We start from the raw sequence: 20,673 nt of genomic DNA on the forward strand, positions 1-20,673 counted from the left end.
ATAGGCCAGGGCCTTGATCTTGGACTTCCCAGACTCCAGAACAGTCAGAAATAAATGTTTGTTGTTTAAGTTACTCTGTCTGTGGTATATCTGTTACAAGCAGCCCGAAATGCCCAAGATGTTGTACATTATGTTATCTTTCACCCCTCCAAAAAAGTGACCCTGAACATGGGACAGTCACATCTCAGTGAGAGTCCCAGCTCAGAGCTGAGGAAAATTCACATGATGACCAAAACTGAACAGACTCATGGAATAACTACCACTGAAACATGGACAGTCAAACCACTGTTCAGATGTGAAAACCAAATGCTTACAGTAAGGAAAGATCTAGGACATAGAGCAGAGGGGCTTCCGAGTAAAATGTTATCAGGCTGAGGGGCCCCACCTGCCCCCTGCACCTGCTGGGACTCTATATTTTGTGCCTACAACTGTAAAATTGCAACATAGCTCGAGAAGTCCCCAGTAGAGTGTCCTAAAAAATCATACTAAAATTATCACATAATAGATTTTGCTCAGTGAGGGGCCACAGCATGCCAGTAACCCCAAAGAAAACCAGCCTCCCGTCAGAATAGGTGGTACAAAGAAACCTGCTATTGAACTTCAATGCCAACAATCCTTTCTCTACTTAATGAGCCTGTGACCTTCATCAGCCTCCCCAAGACTGTTTTCTCATCTGTACAATGGGGATAAGAATTCTTACCCCCAAAATGAGGTCATTACTCAGTATGATCATATATGTTAAGGACCCTAACATGATCCCTGGCAGCCAGTAGGTAAATCTGAATCTGTCAGTTTCTCTGAAAAGAAAAAAAACCCAAGACACCCGTCATACAGATGAGCAATTTTAGAAGAGGAGATTCCTAAAATTTAGACATCTGTAAGGAAAATATTAGACAATATAGCTTAAGCAGTCAATAATTCCACACAATGTATGGAAACACGTTGGAAGTATAGAATATATTTGTGCCCATGGTAAAAATTCTTGGCACCAAACTGAAAGCTCGATGGGGTTCCCTGAGCCCCAAGAGCCACTGCCAGAGACCTGGTCACCTCCTCTGGCCCTGGCTTTTCCCTCCAGGTACCCTCCCTCCCACTCTCTCCACCTCAGGGTCCCTCTCCGCCTTAACTGGCTATAATACAGAACTACATCTGTTTCTAAATTTGCTGTATTTACTTAAATGAGATAATTTTTATGAAAGCTCTTTAGAAACCATAAAATTCTATGTAAATGTAGAGTTCTTTATTTAATAAAAAATTTATGGGGCTTGTTCTTGAATTTTTAAATGGATCAACTTAGCTTTTTATGGTTCTCTCCAAAACAAAAGAAAAACACAACAAAATAAGACAAAACCTCAAGTCCTTTTCATTTGTAAATGGCTCTTGATTGATTTTTATCCCCTGTGGAGCCACAGCATTCAACACTAGACAGGGAAAGAAAACTTCACATGTGAATGGGTGATCTATTTCCTTCTCTAGAAATGAGCACTGTTTTGAGAGATGCCAAAAGCAACTGGGAATAAAAGGCCAGTCACCCCCAGATTAAAAAAAAAAAAAAAGTGGCACAGAAATCTTTGGAATCAATGGGACAATTTTAAAGCACAGTGAAATTGGATAAATTCAGACCCCAACAATTCCCAACTTGAGAACATTTAAACACGGCATGAATTAAACTTTAGATCATCTACAAAAAGGGGAGAGGAGTGCTTACCGGCAAATAAATTGTGCAAATAGGATCTTTAAAGATACTTAAGAAATTATCATCTTTTCATGGAGTCTTTTTTTTTCATGGAGTCTTAAAATCATTTTTGTAATACCCTACTTTCTACCCTCCATTATCTATTCATTAAAGCAGGATTTGCTAGAAACCTTCTCTGAAGGCTTAAGGATACTTAACTAAAAAATTCGTACTTATCGAGTGTTCACACTGAGCAAATACCTCTTCAGTAGGTTAATCTCCCCATTTTACAGATGAGAGCACTGAGGCTCAGATGGTTTACCCAAAGTCACCCAGACAAAGTAGGAGCCATGGGTTCAACCACGGGAACAAGTGAGCAGTAAAACCAGATTCTGAAATTGTATGTTAGACCCTGAAAAGCCAGGGTCTAACATACAATGGTCCTCTAATTGTGCTTCTTTATCTGTGTTTCACCTGGAACACTTTTTGTTAATGTAGCAGAGCTAAAAAAAAAAAAAAAGCCTCCCCAATTTTTCCAGATTAGTGAGGCTTTTTTGTCACAATAAAAAGATGACTTGGGGGCTCCTGGGTGGCTCAGTCGGCTGAGCGTCCAACTCTTGGTTTCGGCTCAGGTCGTGATCTCATGGGTTGTGAGATCGAGCCCCCAGTGGGGTTCCATGCTCTGCGGGGAGTCTGCTTGAAGATTCTCTCCCTGCCACTCGCCCCGCTCACATGTGCACTCTCTAAAATAAATAAATCTTAAAAAAATAAAATAAAAAAAGATGACTTGTTTACAGCCCCACTCCTGCCAAGCTCTGGCTTCTTGTCTTGGCGGGCTCAAGGGCAAAGGATGAAAGAAATCTCTGTGCCTGATATTAACAATGCACTGACTTAACTTCGGGGAGCCCTAAAGTACAAGTTGGTTAATAGTAACAGGTCTCAGAGTGTTCGCTCTTCAGTTTACAGTTTCCCCCACGTCGTCCCGCTGAACTTCCCATTTTCTCATACACTCGGATAAAACCAAACAACATATGGTAGTAATGATGCTGCTCTCATATCCCACACAAACTAAGCGGCTGACTTAATAATGGTATGCTCCACTGGTTTATTTTACTTTGTGTCCGAAATTCATTTTTGTTTCCCATTCCCTCTACATTTCCTGGTTCCAAACAGGATATTCTGATAGCATTTCCCACCCAACCAGAAACAGGAAGCACCTGAAAAGTCACGAGAAAAATGTCTTTGTGCCAAAGACCGATGTTTTAAGAATTCGAAAGTTCGACACAGTTTAGACACGGGCCCACAGACTTCGAGGCTTTTATCTATTCAACCAACCTGGCAACGTTCTGAAACAAGCACAGTTGCCCCTCTGGGAGACCCAAAATAAGGCCGCAGTGAGAGAACAATGTGTGGTCTTTCTGAGCACTTCTGAATTTTCTCAGGAGCCCCCCGATGAGAACCATCAGAGGTAATGCAATGGAGGCCCAGCCACAGGCCTGAGGCCATAGAGACAGAAGCACGGAAGAGTGGCCCCCGACCAAGCCCCCATGTTCCTCAGTGGTCCTTCAGCTATTCCACAGCAGGCACACTCAGAAGAGGCAGGGCCCCTTCCTCCCCTCCCAGCACATGACCAACAGTGGATTCCCATCATTCTTCTCTTCCAGGAGCCCCCGTCAGCAGCAGACTCTAAGCGGGCATCCATTTCTCCAGGTTCACATGAAATAAGCCGTCTTAATGCCAGTTAGAGCTTGGATGCAGCTTGGGCCTCTGGGGAGAGGTGCCCTGCGGGACACACTGGCATGAACTTCTCTCCCCACACAGCTCTCCCACTTAGGGAACATCACGTTTCCTCTGTTTTCCCCTGTAGATGGGGAACTTCTCAACAGCTGGGGCTGTGTCACTTGGGTTTTATCTATGAGGCACTTAAGATTATGTGGACTCGGGCACCTGGGTGGCTCAGTTGGTTAAGCGACTGCCTTCGGCTCAGCTCATGATCCTGGAGTCCCAGGATCGAGTCCCGCATCGGGCTCCCTGCTCGGCGGGGAGCCTGCTTCTCCCTCTGACCCTCCCCCCTCTCATGTGCTCTCTCTCTCTCATTCTCTCTGTCTCAAATAAATAAATAAAATCTTTAAAAAAAAAAAAAAGATTATGTGGACTCTATTCCTAGCAGACAAATTAGTCACCCCACAGTGATTAACACATTTGCCCAGCATATAGTATGCACAAAATATGGAATATCAGCATATATAGGCTTAGCGTGTACACACACACACACACACACACACACGTTGGGCACTACTCTGAGAACAGACAAGTTTTACCTCACTTCATCCTCTTCACAGAACCCTGAGGTAGCTTAGGCACATTCACAAGGGCAAAGCCAGGACTTGAACTCTGGCAGTCTGGGTCCACAGCCTGTGTTCTTAGCCACCATGCTACTTTGCCTCTCCATTGCATGACGCATGAATAACAGAATGGAAAGAAAAACTTGGCCTTGAGCAAGCCACACCACATCTCTAGACCTCAGTAAAGATAGGCTCGTCGAGATGATATCCAAAATGTCTTGTCAAATTCTGAAATACTTCTGTTGTACTGTACTTAGCTGTAATGTGATCCCTCACTTGGAACAGAGAGCTTGAGTCACTGAGTTTTTCCACATTAAGAGAAAAATATAGTTGCTTTAAGACCCAAAGTAGCCCACAAAACTGGGAGGGGGACATCCCCAAAGCCAACAGAGCACAGGCAAGGGTCCTCTAACTGGGACAACATCCTGCCAAGTCAGTCTTCTAGAGAAATCTGAGCGTTTGCCACCCCTTGCCTCCTACAGAAACAAAAACCACAGAAGCATTCTCCTCAGTGCCCCATTCTTCTAGAGGCTGCTCTTATACCCCAACACTCCCCAGCCCCATGAATGAGTTAGCACACAGAAGTGTGTGTGTGCCCATGGAGAAGGAAGACTGGGCAGGGGTACCACCATTTTGCTAATTTCTTTGCTGGCTCCATTTGGCCACCATTAAGTCAAGGTACAGTCAAAGAGCAATCCTGGCAGCCTGGGTTGATTGTCCATCCACCGCTGTGTGAGGAATCTGGGATCACGCGATGAGCCCCACGTCAGCTATTACTGCATAACGACCATGAAATGTCTGTGACAAATGACAAGCGTTCCTGTCCCACTCCGACTCCCACAGATCAGCTGGGCTTTGGCTGATCTAGTTGGGCTCCGGCTGCAGGTTCGGTTCAGGTCTGTTCCACACGTAGCTCTTCTGGGATCAGTGAGTCACAGGGGGCACGTTCCATGGTGAGGGTCCCAAGCACCCAAAGGGGGAAGAAACACACCACACCTCCTAAGGCCTCAGCTCAGAGCTCTCACACGCTTGTGAATGAGGGACATGTGGAGCAACCCTGAACCGACAGGTCACTGGGCCCTGCCGTGGCTCCTCCTTGGCTCATGCGGGCTTCCACCTTCCTGCCAAGCATCAGGGGCCCCACCCAGACCCCGCCGCCCTCACCGTTTCCAGGATGCAGCCTGGCAGCCAGCACCTGCATCTCCCTGCCGGGGGGCCTTCCCTGCCCCCACACACGGCAGGACAGAATGATGGAAAGACTCCAGCCCCTACACGCCTCAGGTGGATAATCCCAAGGTGTGTTCTCTGCTGGCCCCAGAGCTCCCCAAAGACTGGGCCCCAGCTGCCCATGATGGTAACTTGTAGGTAGCATCCCTTATGGGCTGCCTTCCCTCCTCTTCTTGCTTCCCACACCCCCACTGGGGTCTTCTGGAATGACCTACAGAAAACTAACCATATTCAAACCCAAGTGAAGGGAGTTGTGAAGATTAAATGAGAGAAGGCATAAAGTCCCCAAACCAACACTGGCCCAGTGCTGAGCTCACAGCCACTTAATGACACATCATGTGCAAGCGTGAGCCACGGTGGCTACAAAGCTCTAGCAACCTCTTCCAAGGTCTCACCTTTTGCGTTCTGATGCTAACAGTGGAATACAGAGGAATCACCAGGGACAGCAACATGTCCCTATTTCACAACACGTCTTCTGGGAAAACCAACATCCTGGTCCTATTGCATAACTAGTCTGGATTCAACAATCACTGACTCCAGCACCCCCATCAATTCCCTCACCTTTCCCCAGGCCAACGAGCTACCCGAGGAGTTGCTCCAGGAGCTTCCCCTTTTCTTCTTGGGGGTGGGGGGGCAGTGAGGAATAAGCTGGGGCAGTCAGAACACAGCCTTGACCCCTTATTGATGTATTTCTACTATCTGTCCCTCTCTGTCAACTACATTATATCCATTTTTCAGATGGAGTTTTTCTTCTGACTGGGGCAATACAGAGATAAACAGGGCCAGAGTTCAATGCTGACACAGAGGAAAAGAACAAGGCTCGCCCTCATGAAAGGACAGGGTTCGTGCCTCCTGCGGAGAACCCGCCAGTTCTTCCATGGGGCCACTGCACGGAACACCTGCTTGGGACACCAGGGTCCCCTTCAGGGCCCTGGAGGGTCCTCCAGGAGGCAGAAAAATGCATGTGTCCAGACAGCATTTCTCAGAACCATCTTTGGTGGCTGCAAAATTGGAAGCCTAAGAAACCCCAGGGAGGCCCAGAGGAAACATGGACACAGGCTAGTGGAGACTTCGGTCCGAGCAAGTAAATTAGAGGGAGAATTAAAATATAAATAGCACAGCACTTAGAGAGGGAACAAGAGCTAGCTCCCTCGGAATTAGGCAAAGAACATCGGAGTGTACAAACTATAAAACCGATGAAAAGGAGAGCATTTCCTGAATCCTTAAATCTCAAGTTCAACTGAGCTAAATAATGATCAGCTCAACAAAGATTTTTTTTTAACTTAAAAAAATAATGATGATCAGCTCAATGGTGCTTGGAGGTTTTAAGCAGGGAGCCTGAGAAAATACATTTCCTTCCAAGATCCCAAGTGCCCCTTGGCAAAGAGGTCTTCAAACTGTTGTGAGAGTATGGGGACCAGATGGGAAGGAAAGTCAGCCTGGGGACGTTATGGAATGACTGACTCCTGGGTTTCCTCTTCCTGCTGCCTCAGGACATTTGTCCACAGGAGCTGTAGGACCATCTGGGAGCTGGGACCATGGAGACCATCTGAGCCAACCTCTGAATTTTCAGGCAAGGACATCGAGGTCCAAAGAGAGAAAGTAGGTCTCCCAAGGCTGCCCAGCATGTGGCAGTGCCAGAAAACCAAGTTCTGCCTGATCATTTGGCTGAGGCTTGGTGAATTTTGGTCTGAGACTTCATATAGCTAGGTAAGCACTGTGAGCTCTGGGGCAGAGATGGGCAGGGCTGGGGCTGGGTGGGGCCTGGAACCATGGCCCCCTGCTCACCCCCATTCCCTGGGCAGGGCCGTGGGTGCCAAGAGACCCACTGAGGACCCAGTGCTGCCCTCCAGTTAGAGTTTGGAAAGTTGAGGGAAACGGAGATGATGGGAGTTGTTCAGGGCACTGTGGTAGGGGTGGGGTGGGGTGGGGGTGTGGGTGGGGAATCAGCAGCGCTCACCTTCATAGCAAGGGATCAGCGTCCTGCCTTTGGCCTGGAGATTGGACGGGATGATGTAACAGAAGCCATGGGGCAGGATATGGTCTGTTTCATAGTAGATGTTCTTCCAGCGGTGGGCACAGGCCTAAAGGACAGAGAGGGGGTCAGAGCAGGAACGTCAGCGCCAGGAGGTCCCAAAGCAGAGCCCTGGCAATGCCAAGTGGTTCCAGGGGAGGAAAGGGGCAGAGGGGCCAGAAAGCCATCCTCCCTCCTGCCCAGCCACAGCTTGGCACCAGTTACTGTTTGGGGTATCAGCAACCTATACAAACAAGAACAAGCCCCTGGGAGGCTACTAGGAAGAAACAGCAAACAAACACATAAACTAATAAGGGTTGTACCTAGTGCTGAGCCCTGGGAAGGAAAGACCTGGGGTTATGGGACAGAGACTCTGGGGGTGGGAAGGACAGAAGTCAGGGAGAGAGCACCAGCCACGCTGAGCACGAGGGTGCGGTCATCAGGTGCTGAGAAAGCACATGAGAAAGGCTTGGAGGTTCAAGGGAAAGGAAGGTCGTTGGTGGGCTGGTTCTGGACTGTGGTGGGAAGAAAGAAGTCAGAGAGGGGACAGGGTCAGCCCACGGGGGTCTTGTAGACCTTGGGGACTATTACTTTAGTGGACGTGCAGGGGAAGCTGACAGAGTCTCATACAGGTGAGTGGCACGATCTGCTCTACAGTTTAGAAGGACAACATAGCCACTGTGTGGAGACCGCAGGTGGGCAAGAGTGGAAGTGAACGTCCAGGTGAGAATGGACGCTGGCCTGGCCCAGGATGGGGGCAGTGGAGAGGAGAGGAGGGGCTGGCTTCAGGGTGCATGCTGGGGGTAGAGCTGATGGGCCCTGGGGAACCGCCAGAGTGGGGGAGAGCAGGAAAGGCAGGAAAAGGGAATCAGCTGAAGGTAAGACAACCCCCAACAGCCACCTTGGGGCCCTCAGGCCAGGATGGGTATGCTATGCATGCCTCACAGGTGCATCTGTTCACTTAGGCACCTAGCAAGTATTTACTGAGCACCTACTGTGTGCCAGGCTCTGTGCTAGGCCCTGAAGATACAGCAATGAACAGTCAGAGCCCTGGGTCAGTCTGGTGGGGGAGACAGACTCCAGCCCTCATGAGGCTGCTGGACAGCAGGGCACACTTTGGGGAGCTCCTGTTTTGAGCTGGTTCAGGGCAAAGTAGCAGGTTGAACCACTGCCCGTGTTTGACTATTTTTGCCTACAGAAAGATTTCAGCATGCACATCATTAACTACAAGTAGATGTTGATGGTTCTTCTTTCAAAGTAGATTTACATACAGCAAAATGCACAAATCTCAAGTATACCATTTAATGAGCTTTGGCAAAGGTGTACACTCATGTAGACAGACCCTAAGCAAGATACAGAACATTTCCATTTCACCCCAAAGCTCCCTCATGCCAGAAAGTGGCTGGTTTCCACAGGCAGGTCAGAGACGGCTACTCTGAGGAGGTGCCATCTGAGCAGAGGCCTGAGAAACTGAGGGAATGGCTGGGAGGGCTCTGAGGTGGGCTATAGCTTGGCATATGTGAGATGAGGCCATTAGGGACAGACAGACCCCTTAGTCAGCTCTCTGACAGCCTCTCAGCACTGGGGTCCAACAGACCCTGGAATGGCAGCCAGCGGCAGGAATGTGGGCTGGGTACATCCTTCCCCACCCACCAAAGAACACCCCTAGCATCACACTCGGACATAACTGCGCACTCCATGTGTGACCGCACAAGTCCGAATATCCACAAGTTTGGTCGGGATCCGACCAGCTCACTCCGAAGGCGTGCCTGGTTCTCATGCGCATGCGCCACTCACTTCCACTATCGGGTCACTTCGCTCTAGCCTACAAATGTATTTCCTTAAAATACCACATTTTAAAATAATCAGAATTTGGGCGCCTGGGTGGCTCAGTTGGTTAAGCGACTGCCTTCGGCTCAGGTCATGATCCTGGAGTCCCGGGATCGAGTCCCGCATCGGGCTCCCTGCTCGGCAGGGAGTCTGCTTCTCCCTCTGACCCTCCTCCCTCTCATGCTCTCTGTATCTCATTCTCTCTGTCTCAAATAAATAAATAAAATCTTTAAAAAAAAAAAAAATAAAAATAAAAAAAAATAAAAAAAAAAAAAATAAATAAAATAATCAGAATTTTTAACATCTTGGTTTCTCTACCTCAAATGCACAACAGGCCACAATGTTCAGCATTTATATGGCCCACATTTGACTTCTGCAGCCCTGGAGGGTGGGCACAGGAGTCCGAAATTCCTGTTTTCCACATGGGAACCCCAAGTGGGCTCAGAGCTAGCAAGTGCTACAAACCGGACTGGAACCCACCATTTCAGGGCCCTCCTCATCTCACTAGAAAACATTTTCCATTTTCTTTTTTTCTTTTTCTTTTTTTTTATTTTCCATTTAAAACTTCTAATTCCTTGGGGCGCCTGGGTGGCTCAGTCAGTTAAGCGCCTGCCTTCAGCTCAGGTCATGATCCCAGGGTCCTGGGATTGAGCCCCGCATCTGGCTCCCTGCATCTGCTTCTCCCTCTCCCTTTGCCCTTCCCCCTGCTTGTGCTCTAATAAATAAATAAAATCTTTAAACAAACAAACAAAACTTCTAATTCCTGCCTGAGAAGCCATCAAACCCACCGCCTGAGATAGCTCCGGTGGCTGTTGGGCTCCCAGCCTTACCCACAGGTCCTAATACCCCTGCAATAACCACTCTGGGGCCCAGTGAAATACCCAGGGCACCGAGGGAGACAGGGGCCTCTTTGGGGCCCTCAGATCATCCTCTGGTGAAAGTCACGCCCTGCCAGCCTCTCTGCTCTTCATTCCTTCAAAGCAACCACCCCCAGGACTCCTGACAAGGCCACTCTCTGCCCAAGGGCTAAACTACTGGAAAGGTGAATTTGCCCACACACTCACTGGCTCTTGCCCTAGGACATTAAACTACATAAAACAAATCTCTTGTTATTCCTTAAATTGCAAACCTTCATTCCTCCCCACTTGATACTGTCTTGTGCTCACAGCATGCTTCTCAAGGAGCTGTACAAATCCGTCACAAAGCATATAATCGCTCCACTCCACTAAGTAGTTGATTTTTTAAATTTTTAGCTCTGACTCAATTCCGATGGCTTGCAAGCCATCCAGTTGGCTGGCAAATGACTTCTATTTTAGCTTATAGACTCAGCAAAGCCCTTGGCTTCAAGGGCTTACTGCATTTTATTGTATTTCTGGGCTGGAGAGACCATAAAAAGAGGCGGATGTTTATCATGGGACATGCTGACTCTTCTAAGGAAGGACATTCTGCATTTAATGTCTAGTTTATTGTCTCATTTGTTTTTGGTTTTTTTTTAAGTGCCATAAACTGTTTAAGGAGTGATCTTGAAGAATTCCTAGAAAATCCAAATATTGTTTTTCACAGTAAACTAAACTAAAATTAAGGCATTCTGTGAGGTCAGAGATCAAAGTGTCAAAGGCAGTATGCATGTAGGAAAACAACGAAGAGTATTTCTGAATATAAATTATAGAAAGAAAAGACTGTTTAGCCCCGATTATCATTATATATACACACGCATGTCAATCTGACTCCTCCATTAAAAAAAAATTCCTAGGGACTGTCTCCAAAGGATTACTAACCCCATCAATCTCTCTAAATGAGTTCTGCTGTGAGGGAGGAAGGGGGGCAGAGCAGGGAAGAACAGGAAAAGAAGAGCATTCTCTAAAAACAGCAAGACCAGTCAAACTCAGATTCCAAATAATTCCAAATAAGGGGAGGAGGGTCTACCATCACCCCCAAATCTTAGAATCTGACATCTTTCCAGTTATAAGGAATTTTTCTTTTTTTTTGCTTCCAAAAAATAAAAAGGAGAAAATGAGCAATTTTTATTTCAAAGGTCTTTTTTGTTGTATGGAAACAGCACGTCCTTCCCGGGTGGGCGGTGTGTGGGGGGCGGGGGGAGGGGGAGGGGATCTTGGGCCTCTCCCAATGGCTCAGCCACAAAGGCACGTAGGTCCCCACCCCACCCTCTTACACAGATGGCCAGAGCTATTACCACGCCTCGGGTCCACCCTGCACAGCCAGGGCCAGGCCGTGGGCCACCAAGAACAGTGGGTGGAGGGGGTCAGGGCCATGATGCCACAGATCTCCCCTACCCAGCAAGGAACACCGCCTCCCCACCCCCTGCTCCAAGGGAGGACGGAGTGGCCTGGGAGGCACAGGGAAGGGGCTTCTGGGGTATTGGGAAAGTCCGTTCTGAGAATGTTAACCAAATGACAATTCATCAAAGTGAACACAAATTATTTATGTACTTTCTTGCATGTGTTATAGCTCATTAAAAGTTCCCAAAACACAACCACCACCACCACCAGGAAACACAGCAACAGAAGTAAATGCAGAAATGGACCCTGCAGCTTTGAAAACAGCGGACATATGAAAAGGGGTGAAATAGACAGGGACTGCCCTGGCATTTGGAAAGGACGCGGCATAGAGCTGAGAACACCGCTGCCACCAGAAATAATCTAGATGCTTCCATTATTTGTCGTCTGAGCCTTGGAGATGACTGAAAAGCAGAAACATCAGACTTGAACACTTTTAGGTGCCCTCCCAAATCCAATAAGAGTCCATGCCTATGCCGGGTGGGTTGGTAAGAAATTATTTCTTTTTCTCTATTTCTTAAACTGTCATCTGCACGCTGGGTGTGCCAGAGGACAACGTGGAGAGGCAAGAGGCTTGCCCCTAATGCCGATGCTGTGTCTGCACCTGGTATCATTTGTTTGCTGGGGTGAAAGTGGAAGGTACCGCAACACCTGTGAGCCAAGACTAGCAGCTACGAAGCCAAAGTCAGCCCACCAGAACTGGTTGCTGGGTTCAGGGCTGAGAAAACGTCATTGGTCAATGAGACGCTTGAAGCCCTGTCACAGCTTTCAAATTCTCCATCTGTTCTTTAGTTTGAATCAGCACCAGATGCCATTTTCAAAAAGCCCACCCCACCTCCCCCCACTTCAAACCCACCCTGGAATCTAACATTATGTTCCTTGGGGATACAGGTCCCATGCTCACACCCCAGGTACCTCCTGAGCCTTCAAAGGTGTTTGAATAACACCCGTCTTCCTGTGTTTAATTTTCAAATAAATACTTGCCTCACAAAAAGCCTTGACAGGTGGACTTGACACATTAAAGAAAAAGCAAGTGAATAAAAGGCCTCCAAAATGTAAACATGGATGATGTTACCACTCCCTGTACCTTGCTGTCACCTATCATCTCTCAGGCCATTTTACAGCATTTAGCCTCACGCTTCTATCCACCACTCACTCAGCCACCAAGAAGGGATGGCAACTGATTTGCTTCCTAATTGTTTTAACAGTGACACTCAGCCCTCATATTACTCAAACACACCTTTAGACACCCCTCCTTAGAGAGATTGTCTCCAAGCACTGACAGTGAAAAGGGTAAATGATGCAGCCTCTCCCCAAGCAGCTTCCATAAAAAAGGAGACACACACACAGGATAAGTAATACATACAAAGGTAACGACATAATGCTCGGTTCCTAATGACCCAAAAGATGCTAAGCTTATTCCAGCAAGCACCGTTACCAAATGACAGGCTTCAAGGAGGAAGCTGAGTCTAACCCAGGGAGGATAGAGGGGGCTGGGAACAGAGAAGACTTAGGGCAAGCCTTTCCTAGCAAGATGGCACATAAGCAAAAAGCTACAAGGACAACTCAACAACAACAAAAAATCCAATTTAAAAATGGGCAAAAGAGTCGAACAGACATTTCTCCAAAGAAGGTATACAAATGGCCATCAAGCACATGAAAAGATGCTCAGTATCACTAATCATTAGGGAAATTCAAATATCATTAGAGAAATTCAAAACACCATCTTGCACCCACTAGGATGGCCACTAGTAAAGGAAAGGAAATGTGTTGGCAATGAGGAGAAACTGGAACCCTTCTCTTGTGCACTGTTGGTGGGAATGTAAAATGGTGCAGCCACTGTGGGAAAACAGTGTGGCAGTTCCTCAAAAAACTAAAAATAGTTTAGCAATCCTACTTCTGGATATATATACAAAATAATTGAAAACAGGATCTTGAAGAGCTATTTGCACACCCATGTTCATAGCAGCATTATTCACAACAGCCAAGAGGTAGAAGCAACCCAAATAGCCATCACTGGATAAACAAAATGTGTATATACAAACAGTAGAATAGTTTTCAGCCCTAAAAAGGAAGGAAATAGGGGTGCCTGGATGGCTCAGTCGGTTGAGTGTCTAACTGTTGATTTCAGCTCAGGTCATGATCTCAGGGTCATGGGATCAAGCCCACATCAGGCTCCATCCTGGGCAAGAAGCCTGCTTAGGATTCCCTCTCTCCCTCTCCCTCTCCCCCTCCTCTTGCCCTGCATGTGTGCATGCTCTCTCTAAAAAAAAATTTTTAATTTAAATTTAAAAGAAAGAAAGAAATACTGTCATATGCTACAATATGGATGAACCTTGAGGACATTATGCCAAGTGATATAAGCCAGTCACAAGATAAATACTGCATGATTCCATTTATGTGAGTTATCGAATATAGTCAAACTCTTAGAAACAGAGGAATGGTGGTGGTCAGAGGCTGGGAGCAGCGGGAAAGGGGCAAATGTTCAATGCATACAGTTTGTTTTACAAGATGAAAAAGTTCAGAGATTTGCAGCCCAACAAAGTGCACACAGGTAATGCTACTATACTGCACATTTAAAAATGGTTAAGATGGGGCGCCTGGGTGGCTCGGCTCTCAGATAAATAAAATCTTTTTTTCTTAAATGGTTAAGACACTAAGTTTTATATTGTCTTTGACCACAGTTTTTTGGGTTTTTTTTAAGATTTTATTTGTTTATTTGACAGAGAGAGACAGTGAGAGAGGGAACACAAGCAGGGGGAGTGGCAGAGGGAGGAGCAGGCTTCCCGCTGAGCAGGGAGCCCGACTCGGGGCTCGATCCCAGGACCCTGGGATCATGACGTGAGCTGAAGGCAGACGCTTAACGACTGAGCCACCACAGTTTAAAAAAAAAAAAAAAAGGCCATGAGGAAAATGGATGCGGACGACTGTCCCTCCTTCTCCAGCACCCATGGGGTGGCTCATTGAATGGATGAAGCAGTAATTGTGTGAAACAAGAGAACAACAGCTCTGTGTGTGAGGAATTAGAGCAGGATTATCACAGCAGATTATCATATCATAGCACCATCTCCACTAAGCACCAGCTCTGCCTTCTTGGCTTCCTTTGCTAACTCGTCCCGTGATCCTCACTGCTTTCATGTCCCCAGAGATGGCCTCCTTCTCAGACTGATTTGCAGTGACACAGAATCCTCTGGAAACAAGTTCTTGACCACACAGAGGTTATCCATCTGTGGGGAGAGGAAACGTTTTCACAGGAGCAACCTCTGGCTCTCGGGCATCGTGGGTTGTGCAGACCACCACCTCCCTGCTCTGAATTTCGACCTCAGGCCACCCTGATTTGGAGATGGATCAGCTCCTTCCCTCCTTTCCAGAGGATGGCAGACCAGCATCCCAGGCCCCCTGGGGCCACGCTGTCTGGTCAGGGTCGGGCCACTATGTCTGGAGGAATGTCGAGGCTTGGAGATGGTCCAGGAAGCCCGCAACAGTGATTAAAGCGCTGGACATGGAGACAAACAGTGGATCTACAATGGTTCCACAGGGAGGCCCCTCCACACGGGTGACAGCATCCAGCTGCTTCCTCCCTCCCCAGGGGGCCCGGCAAGGGGCAGATGCTACATTTGTGGTGAGAAGGCAGGCCGAATTCACAAGAACAGCCTGTGCCATTGAGAACTTAACACAAAAGTGGGCTCCTCAAAGAGGGGAAGGAGACATTTGGCCTAGATCCATACGGAAAACCTGTTTCCCCGGGGAGAAAATATAAATATGTAAAGCCCTCAACTTTACAGCATGTGAGCCCAAAGGAAGCCTTCAATGAGCAGCAGCTGGTAATATTTTCCCTCCTCGATCTTATGCTTTAATAAGAAAAATCTTCATAGAGCTTCCAAGAAAAGCCAATGAAAAGAAAAGGCCCATGAAGTCAGAATGCTGGTTATCTCAGTGGAGAGGCGCACGAGGGAACATTCTGGTATCGGCAACAGGGATGCAGGAGTGTGGATATGAAAACCCCACCAAGTGGTTTGCGTCAGGCTGGGTAAGTACTTTAGAGTTCTACCGTAATAGGAAAGAGGAAAAGACAGAGAAAAAAGTAGACAAAACTTCTGAGGCAGTTACAAATTCCTTTTTTGTTGCCTCCAATAAAACCTTCTGGAGTGATGGAAATGTTTTCTCTGTGTGCTGTCCAACACAGTAGCCAGGAGCCATGTGCCGCTACCAATCACTTGCAGTGGGGCTAGTATGATTGAAAAACTAAAATTTTAATTTAGATAAATTTAAAATGTACTGACTCCATGTGGCTGGCAGCTACCTCACTGCATGGCATAGCCCTAGGATATCACAAATCTCAAGGGTAAAGACTTTTCTTTGCACCTCCTCAAAGCACCTAATGAACCTGAGCACCTCATATGCACTTTGGGAGCCAAACAGAGTTGACCCTTGAACAACATGGTGGTTAGGGGCACCAAACTCTCATGCACTTGAAAATCTGCATATAACTTTTGACTCCCCAAAAACGTAATAGTCTGTTAACCTGAAGCCTCATCGAGAACATAAATAGTCAGTTAACACATACTTTGTATGTTATATATACTAGACACCATAGTCTCACAATAGAGTAAGCTAGAGAAAAGAAAAAACTAAGAAAATCCTATGGAAGAGAAAACACATTTAAAGAAAATCCACCTATAAGTTGACCCGTGCAGTTCCCACCCGTGTTGTTCAAAGGTCAACTGTAAAGCATGAAAAATAACCTGGATTTCCTAATATATAATACTATGTAGGAATAAATAGGAATATACTACTGATACACACAACACGGATTAATCTCAAAAGTATTTTGAGTGAAAGAAGCCCTACACAAGAGCACACACGGTAGATTTCCATTTATATGAAGTTCTAGAAATATAAAAAGTAATCCTCAGTAGTACAAGTCATAACAGTGGTTGCCTCGGGGTGGGACGAACTGACTAGAAAGGAACAAAGAGAACTTTTTGGGGATGACAGAAATATTCTATGACTCAGTGGGGGTGGGGAATTACACAGGAGTGCACCATGGCCAAAACCCAAACTATAATCTTAAATTCTGTGCATTTCATGCACAGTATACCTCAAAAAACACCCACTCACAAAAATGCTTATGTAAGGAACAAGATTTCCGAAGCACTCCTCATACATATTTTGTCATGTTAAAACAACCGTATCTCTACATCCTGGAACAGACATTAAACATCTGACCAGATAAAGAAAATAAAAAGATCAGTCATTGGTCCAAGCAGTAGTCCAGAGCAGGCAACCTCAAGGCCATTCCCCTGTCACTGTGCCACCCAGCCTGCCTACAGGATCACAAGGTCATTCGTCCTCAGAGCACCACCCTCCCGTCACGGCACCCCCAGGAGGCCTTACCAGCACGAGGCCATCAGCCTTGGGCTGCCGAGCCAGGCTCACCCCCATCCACTCATCATCCCGGTCTTCCCGGCAAGTCTTTCCGCACGGCATGCCCCGATTCTTCCCTGGATGAGAAAGAGAAAAGCCAGATGTGCTTTGAGAAACGATGTTCTGCTGGCTGCTTTTCAAAGGGTGGTCTACAGTCCAAATGCTGGTTACCTGCCAGTGAGAAAATAAGGAACTTGGAACAAAGTGAAAATCAACTCCTTCACAATGTCCTGTGGGCTGTTTAGTTGAGCCAATATTTTTTTCAGCACAGGACTTGCTCCGCGAAGGAAGCGGTGCCGAGATTTACGTTCTGAAGCTGACTCCGTAATCTGTTACGTACCAGGAATAAGCGGTTCACAAACCCGTCATTTTGAGTATCACTAAAGAACACTGTGGACACTTCTCCCTTTCAGCTAAAGGATATCAGAACAATTCTTCATTTAAAAAAATACAACTAGAAGCTCTTGTTGGGAAAGGATTTTGGACAAAGTGAGGACCTGAAGGAATTATAATAAAATAGCTCCCACAATGTGCCAAGCACAGATCTATGTATCACCTCTCTTACTTAACCTTCTGAAGGTATCTTAGTCCTGACTTTACAGGCAAGGCAACTGAGGCCAAAGAGGCTATGGGATTTTCCCAGTAAGTCCCAACTAGTAACTGGCAGAGCTGGGCTCTGAACCCAGGCACAGTCACCCGAATCGAAAGATGATGGATCATGTATTTTCCACTGGACCGAAATGAGCTTTTTAAGACCTCCATCCATCATATCTTTCCCTACTTAAAATATAAAGCCTAAGATTGATTTTAATGGCCTCCCCCTTCATGCAGAGCATAAAATCTTCACACCTTACCCCAGCCTGCTGGGGCCTGTGTGAGGCAGCCCCAGCCCACCCCGTCAACCCCCTCTGCTTCTGCTCTCCCGCTCAGCACTCCAGCTACACTCTCCTCACTCAGTACTTTAAAATGGCACATGCTTTCCTTTGCTTGGAGGTTCTGCCTCCCGTAGCTTCCCAGCTAACTACTGTGAATCTTTCCAATCATGTGTAGATCAACTAGCCACCTCCCCTCTGGTCTTCTTGCACTCAACTATTCATTTTCATGTCTCTCTGCCCACTAATTTGTAAGGCCCAGGAGGGCAAGATCTCTGCTTTGTTCACCAATAGATCTCATGCTCAGTAAGTAATAGGTACTTGACACATGATAGATGGATGGGAGGGAGAGAAGAAGGGAGGGAGGGAGGGAGGGAGGGAGGGAGGGAGGAAGGAAGGAAGGGAGGGAGGGAGGGAGGGAGAGGGGATGAATGATCAGGCCACCCTGAGAAGACAAAGAGGAAGCATGAGGGTACGGAACCCATCTCCACTTTGGCAGTGACATCCACCTACCTCGAGCCATGTCCAATTCGGTGCATCTCCGGTCGGGGTTGGTGTGGACACGGCACTTAAACACAGCCCCAGGGGACTTCACTGAAGTGCTGTACTTGGACTCCGCCTTTGGTGCACCCACAAGGACCCTGCACATCAAGAAGAAAGAACATTCTGTCACAACCCAGTACCAGGAAAGAGGAGGCTGATGGTTAAATCCTTGCCCAGCCATGGGTGGGCTGCCTGAGCACTCACTGAGAAACCACACCCCAGCATTATCCTGTGCTAGGGGGCTCAGGCAAGAGACCCTCCTGCAGTGGACCTGTCAGATTTTCTCCAGGCACATTTAAAGCTTCAGACTGACTGAGAACACATACAACCAAAGGGTTCCTATCTAGAACCTATAAAGAACTCCTATAAATCAATAAGGAAAATCCAGATAGCCAACAGAATAGTGGGCCAGACAGTTGACAAAAGAAAACCAAATGGCCAATAAACGTATGACAAGATGCTCAACAACATTAGTTACCAGAGAAATCCAAGTGAGATACCACTTCACGCCTACTAGGTTACACCAAAAAGACCGAAAACGTCAAGTGCTGGCAAGGATATGGAGGAACTGGAACCCTCCTACCCTGCTGGTGGGAGTGCACACCATTACGACCACTTTAGAGAACTAGCCAACAGTTCCTAAGAAAGAGGAACAGGGGCCTACCCGAGCACCCGGCGATCCCATTTCCAGGAACATACCCCACAGAAATGCATACGTGGGTCTACCAGGAGACATGGACAAAGATGTTCACAGCTAAAAATGTCATGACCGAACACTGGAGGAGACTCAAAGTTCCACCCGTGCCAGAACGGACAGGTAAATGGTGGCACAGAAACACAACAGCATTCTACACAGCAATGAAAATCAACGAGCACGCAACTGCGGCCACACGCCGAGTCTCACGAATACAGCACTGAGCAAAAGACATCAGGCCCAACAGGCACTCACTGTCTGACTCCATTTATCTGAAGTCCGAAGCAGCTGGAATTTAACTGGTGCTAGAGGTCATGCTCTGGGTTACCTCTCAGGAAGAGCAAGGGGGGCTTCCGGGGGTGCTTATGATATTCTATTTGCAACCTGAGTAGTGTCTACACAAATGTGATAACTTTTCTGGATGTGTGTGATACTTCAGTAAAAAAAAAAAAAAAAAAAAAATTAATAAAAAGTAGGAAATTTAGAGATGGCATTTCTCTTCTATGTCCCCCTTCTTCCCCTTGCCCCCCACCACACACAAAGTACGTATATTTAGGGGGAAATAGAAAAGAAATAACAGGAGGGTAGAATTATAAACCATATCCTCAACCCCAACGCCAACCAGAGGTAGAAGAGTTCACATACGAACAGGGGCAAGAACGAAGCTGCACATCCTTCATCTTGAACAGGAGGCTGCTGTGGGGATGAGCTCTCCCCCGCAGGGCCCCTCCCCACCGGAGGACAAGAGCAAGAATTTGAAGACGACAGAAGAAACACATTCGGGCTGTGTGGACACAGAACATGGGGGAAACTGGCAACAAGCTCCCCTACATTTGCACGTATTGTTCCCAGAGAGCAGTCAAGCACAGAGCTATAGCACAGAATACTAACTGGTGCCAATCAGGCACAGTGTGTGCTGAGCAGCAAGCCATGTGGAAAAGGCCTTGTAAGGTGAGACTTTGAACAAGATCTACACCTGTGTCCAAAGAGTAGCAAATTCCAAGCCACCGCTCAAGGAGAACATGAGCTTCTCCTTCTGTCTGGCAGCCAGGAAAGGAGATGCAATTCTCCTCGAAAGGTACCGGGCACATTGTGAAGTATACCATCCCCCACTGGCCTTGGAATAGAATGCAAGTGGGAAAGCGGGCTAGCAGAGGTTAGAATGACCCTGGACAGCCTCCCCGGAGATGGGGAATGCTGGCCCAGGCTCCCCCCACTTTGCCCTGAAGGCCACCTTCACCTTGGGATCATGACCTTCACCCCTAACCTGGCCACAGAGCGACACTGCACCCTGGCTGAAAGGAGTGGAGATCTAGAGATCAAACAACAGAAGTCTGGGACCCTCAGATGCACCCGCAGCAAAGGCTGAACAGCCATACCAATCTGGCTCAGAGACGTGGTATCCGGTTCACACGAAAGCATGTGGGTCCTATCTTAATTCCCACTGCCTCCGAGCCTGATTCCTCAACGCCCAGAACACAAAGGATTGCTGAGGACACAGGGAGCCAGGGAAATCCACCCTTACTGGAGTGTTTCTTTCCAGGTCGGTCTCAAGAGTCTGTACTTGATTCCGTGCAGGGTCTGAGAGGCACAGGCTCCTAAGCTTCCCGGCAGCCCCTCAGTCGCACCCCAGGAAGCTGCCCCCTCCAGGCGCTTGCCCACAGCTCCCGCTCCTGAGGCCTCCCCACGGTGGGCCCCAGCTGCAGACTCTCCAGGCAGCAGCAGGGCTGGAACCCACAGCCCTCGGAA

At 47.5% G+C, this 20,673-nt stretch overlaps 1 protein-coding gene across 1 annotated transcript in view; it reads right to left on the minus strand.

Moving 5' to 3' along the window:
- Positions 1-20,673, minus strand: part of ITGA9 (integrin subunit alpha 9) — a 335,040-nt gene that overhangs the window by 300,554 nt on the left and 13,813 nt on the right. Inside the window, exons 2-4 of the mRNA XM_021677564.2 lie at positions 18,201-18,328; positions 16,786-16,892; positions 7,208-7,331 (exon numbers count right to left, since the gene is read on the minus strand). Of these exons, the coding sequence (XP_021533239.2) occupies positions 7,208-7,331; positions 16,786-16,892; positions 18,201-18,328 (359 nt within the window). The remainder of the gene's footprint in view (positions 1-7,207; positions 7,332-16,785; positions 16,893-18,200; positions 18,329-20,673) is intronic.

This window comes from Neomonachus schauinslandi, chromosome 1 (assembly GCF_002201575.2).
Source record: "Neomonachus schauinslandi chromosome 1, ASM220157v2, whole genome shotgun sequence".
NCBI lineage: Eukaryota > Metazoa > Chordata > Mammalia > Carnivora > Phocidae > Neomonachus > Neomonachus schauinslandi.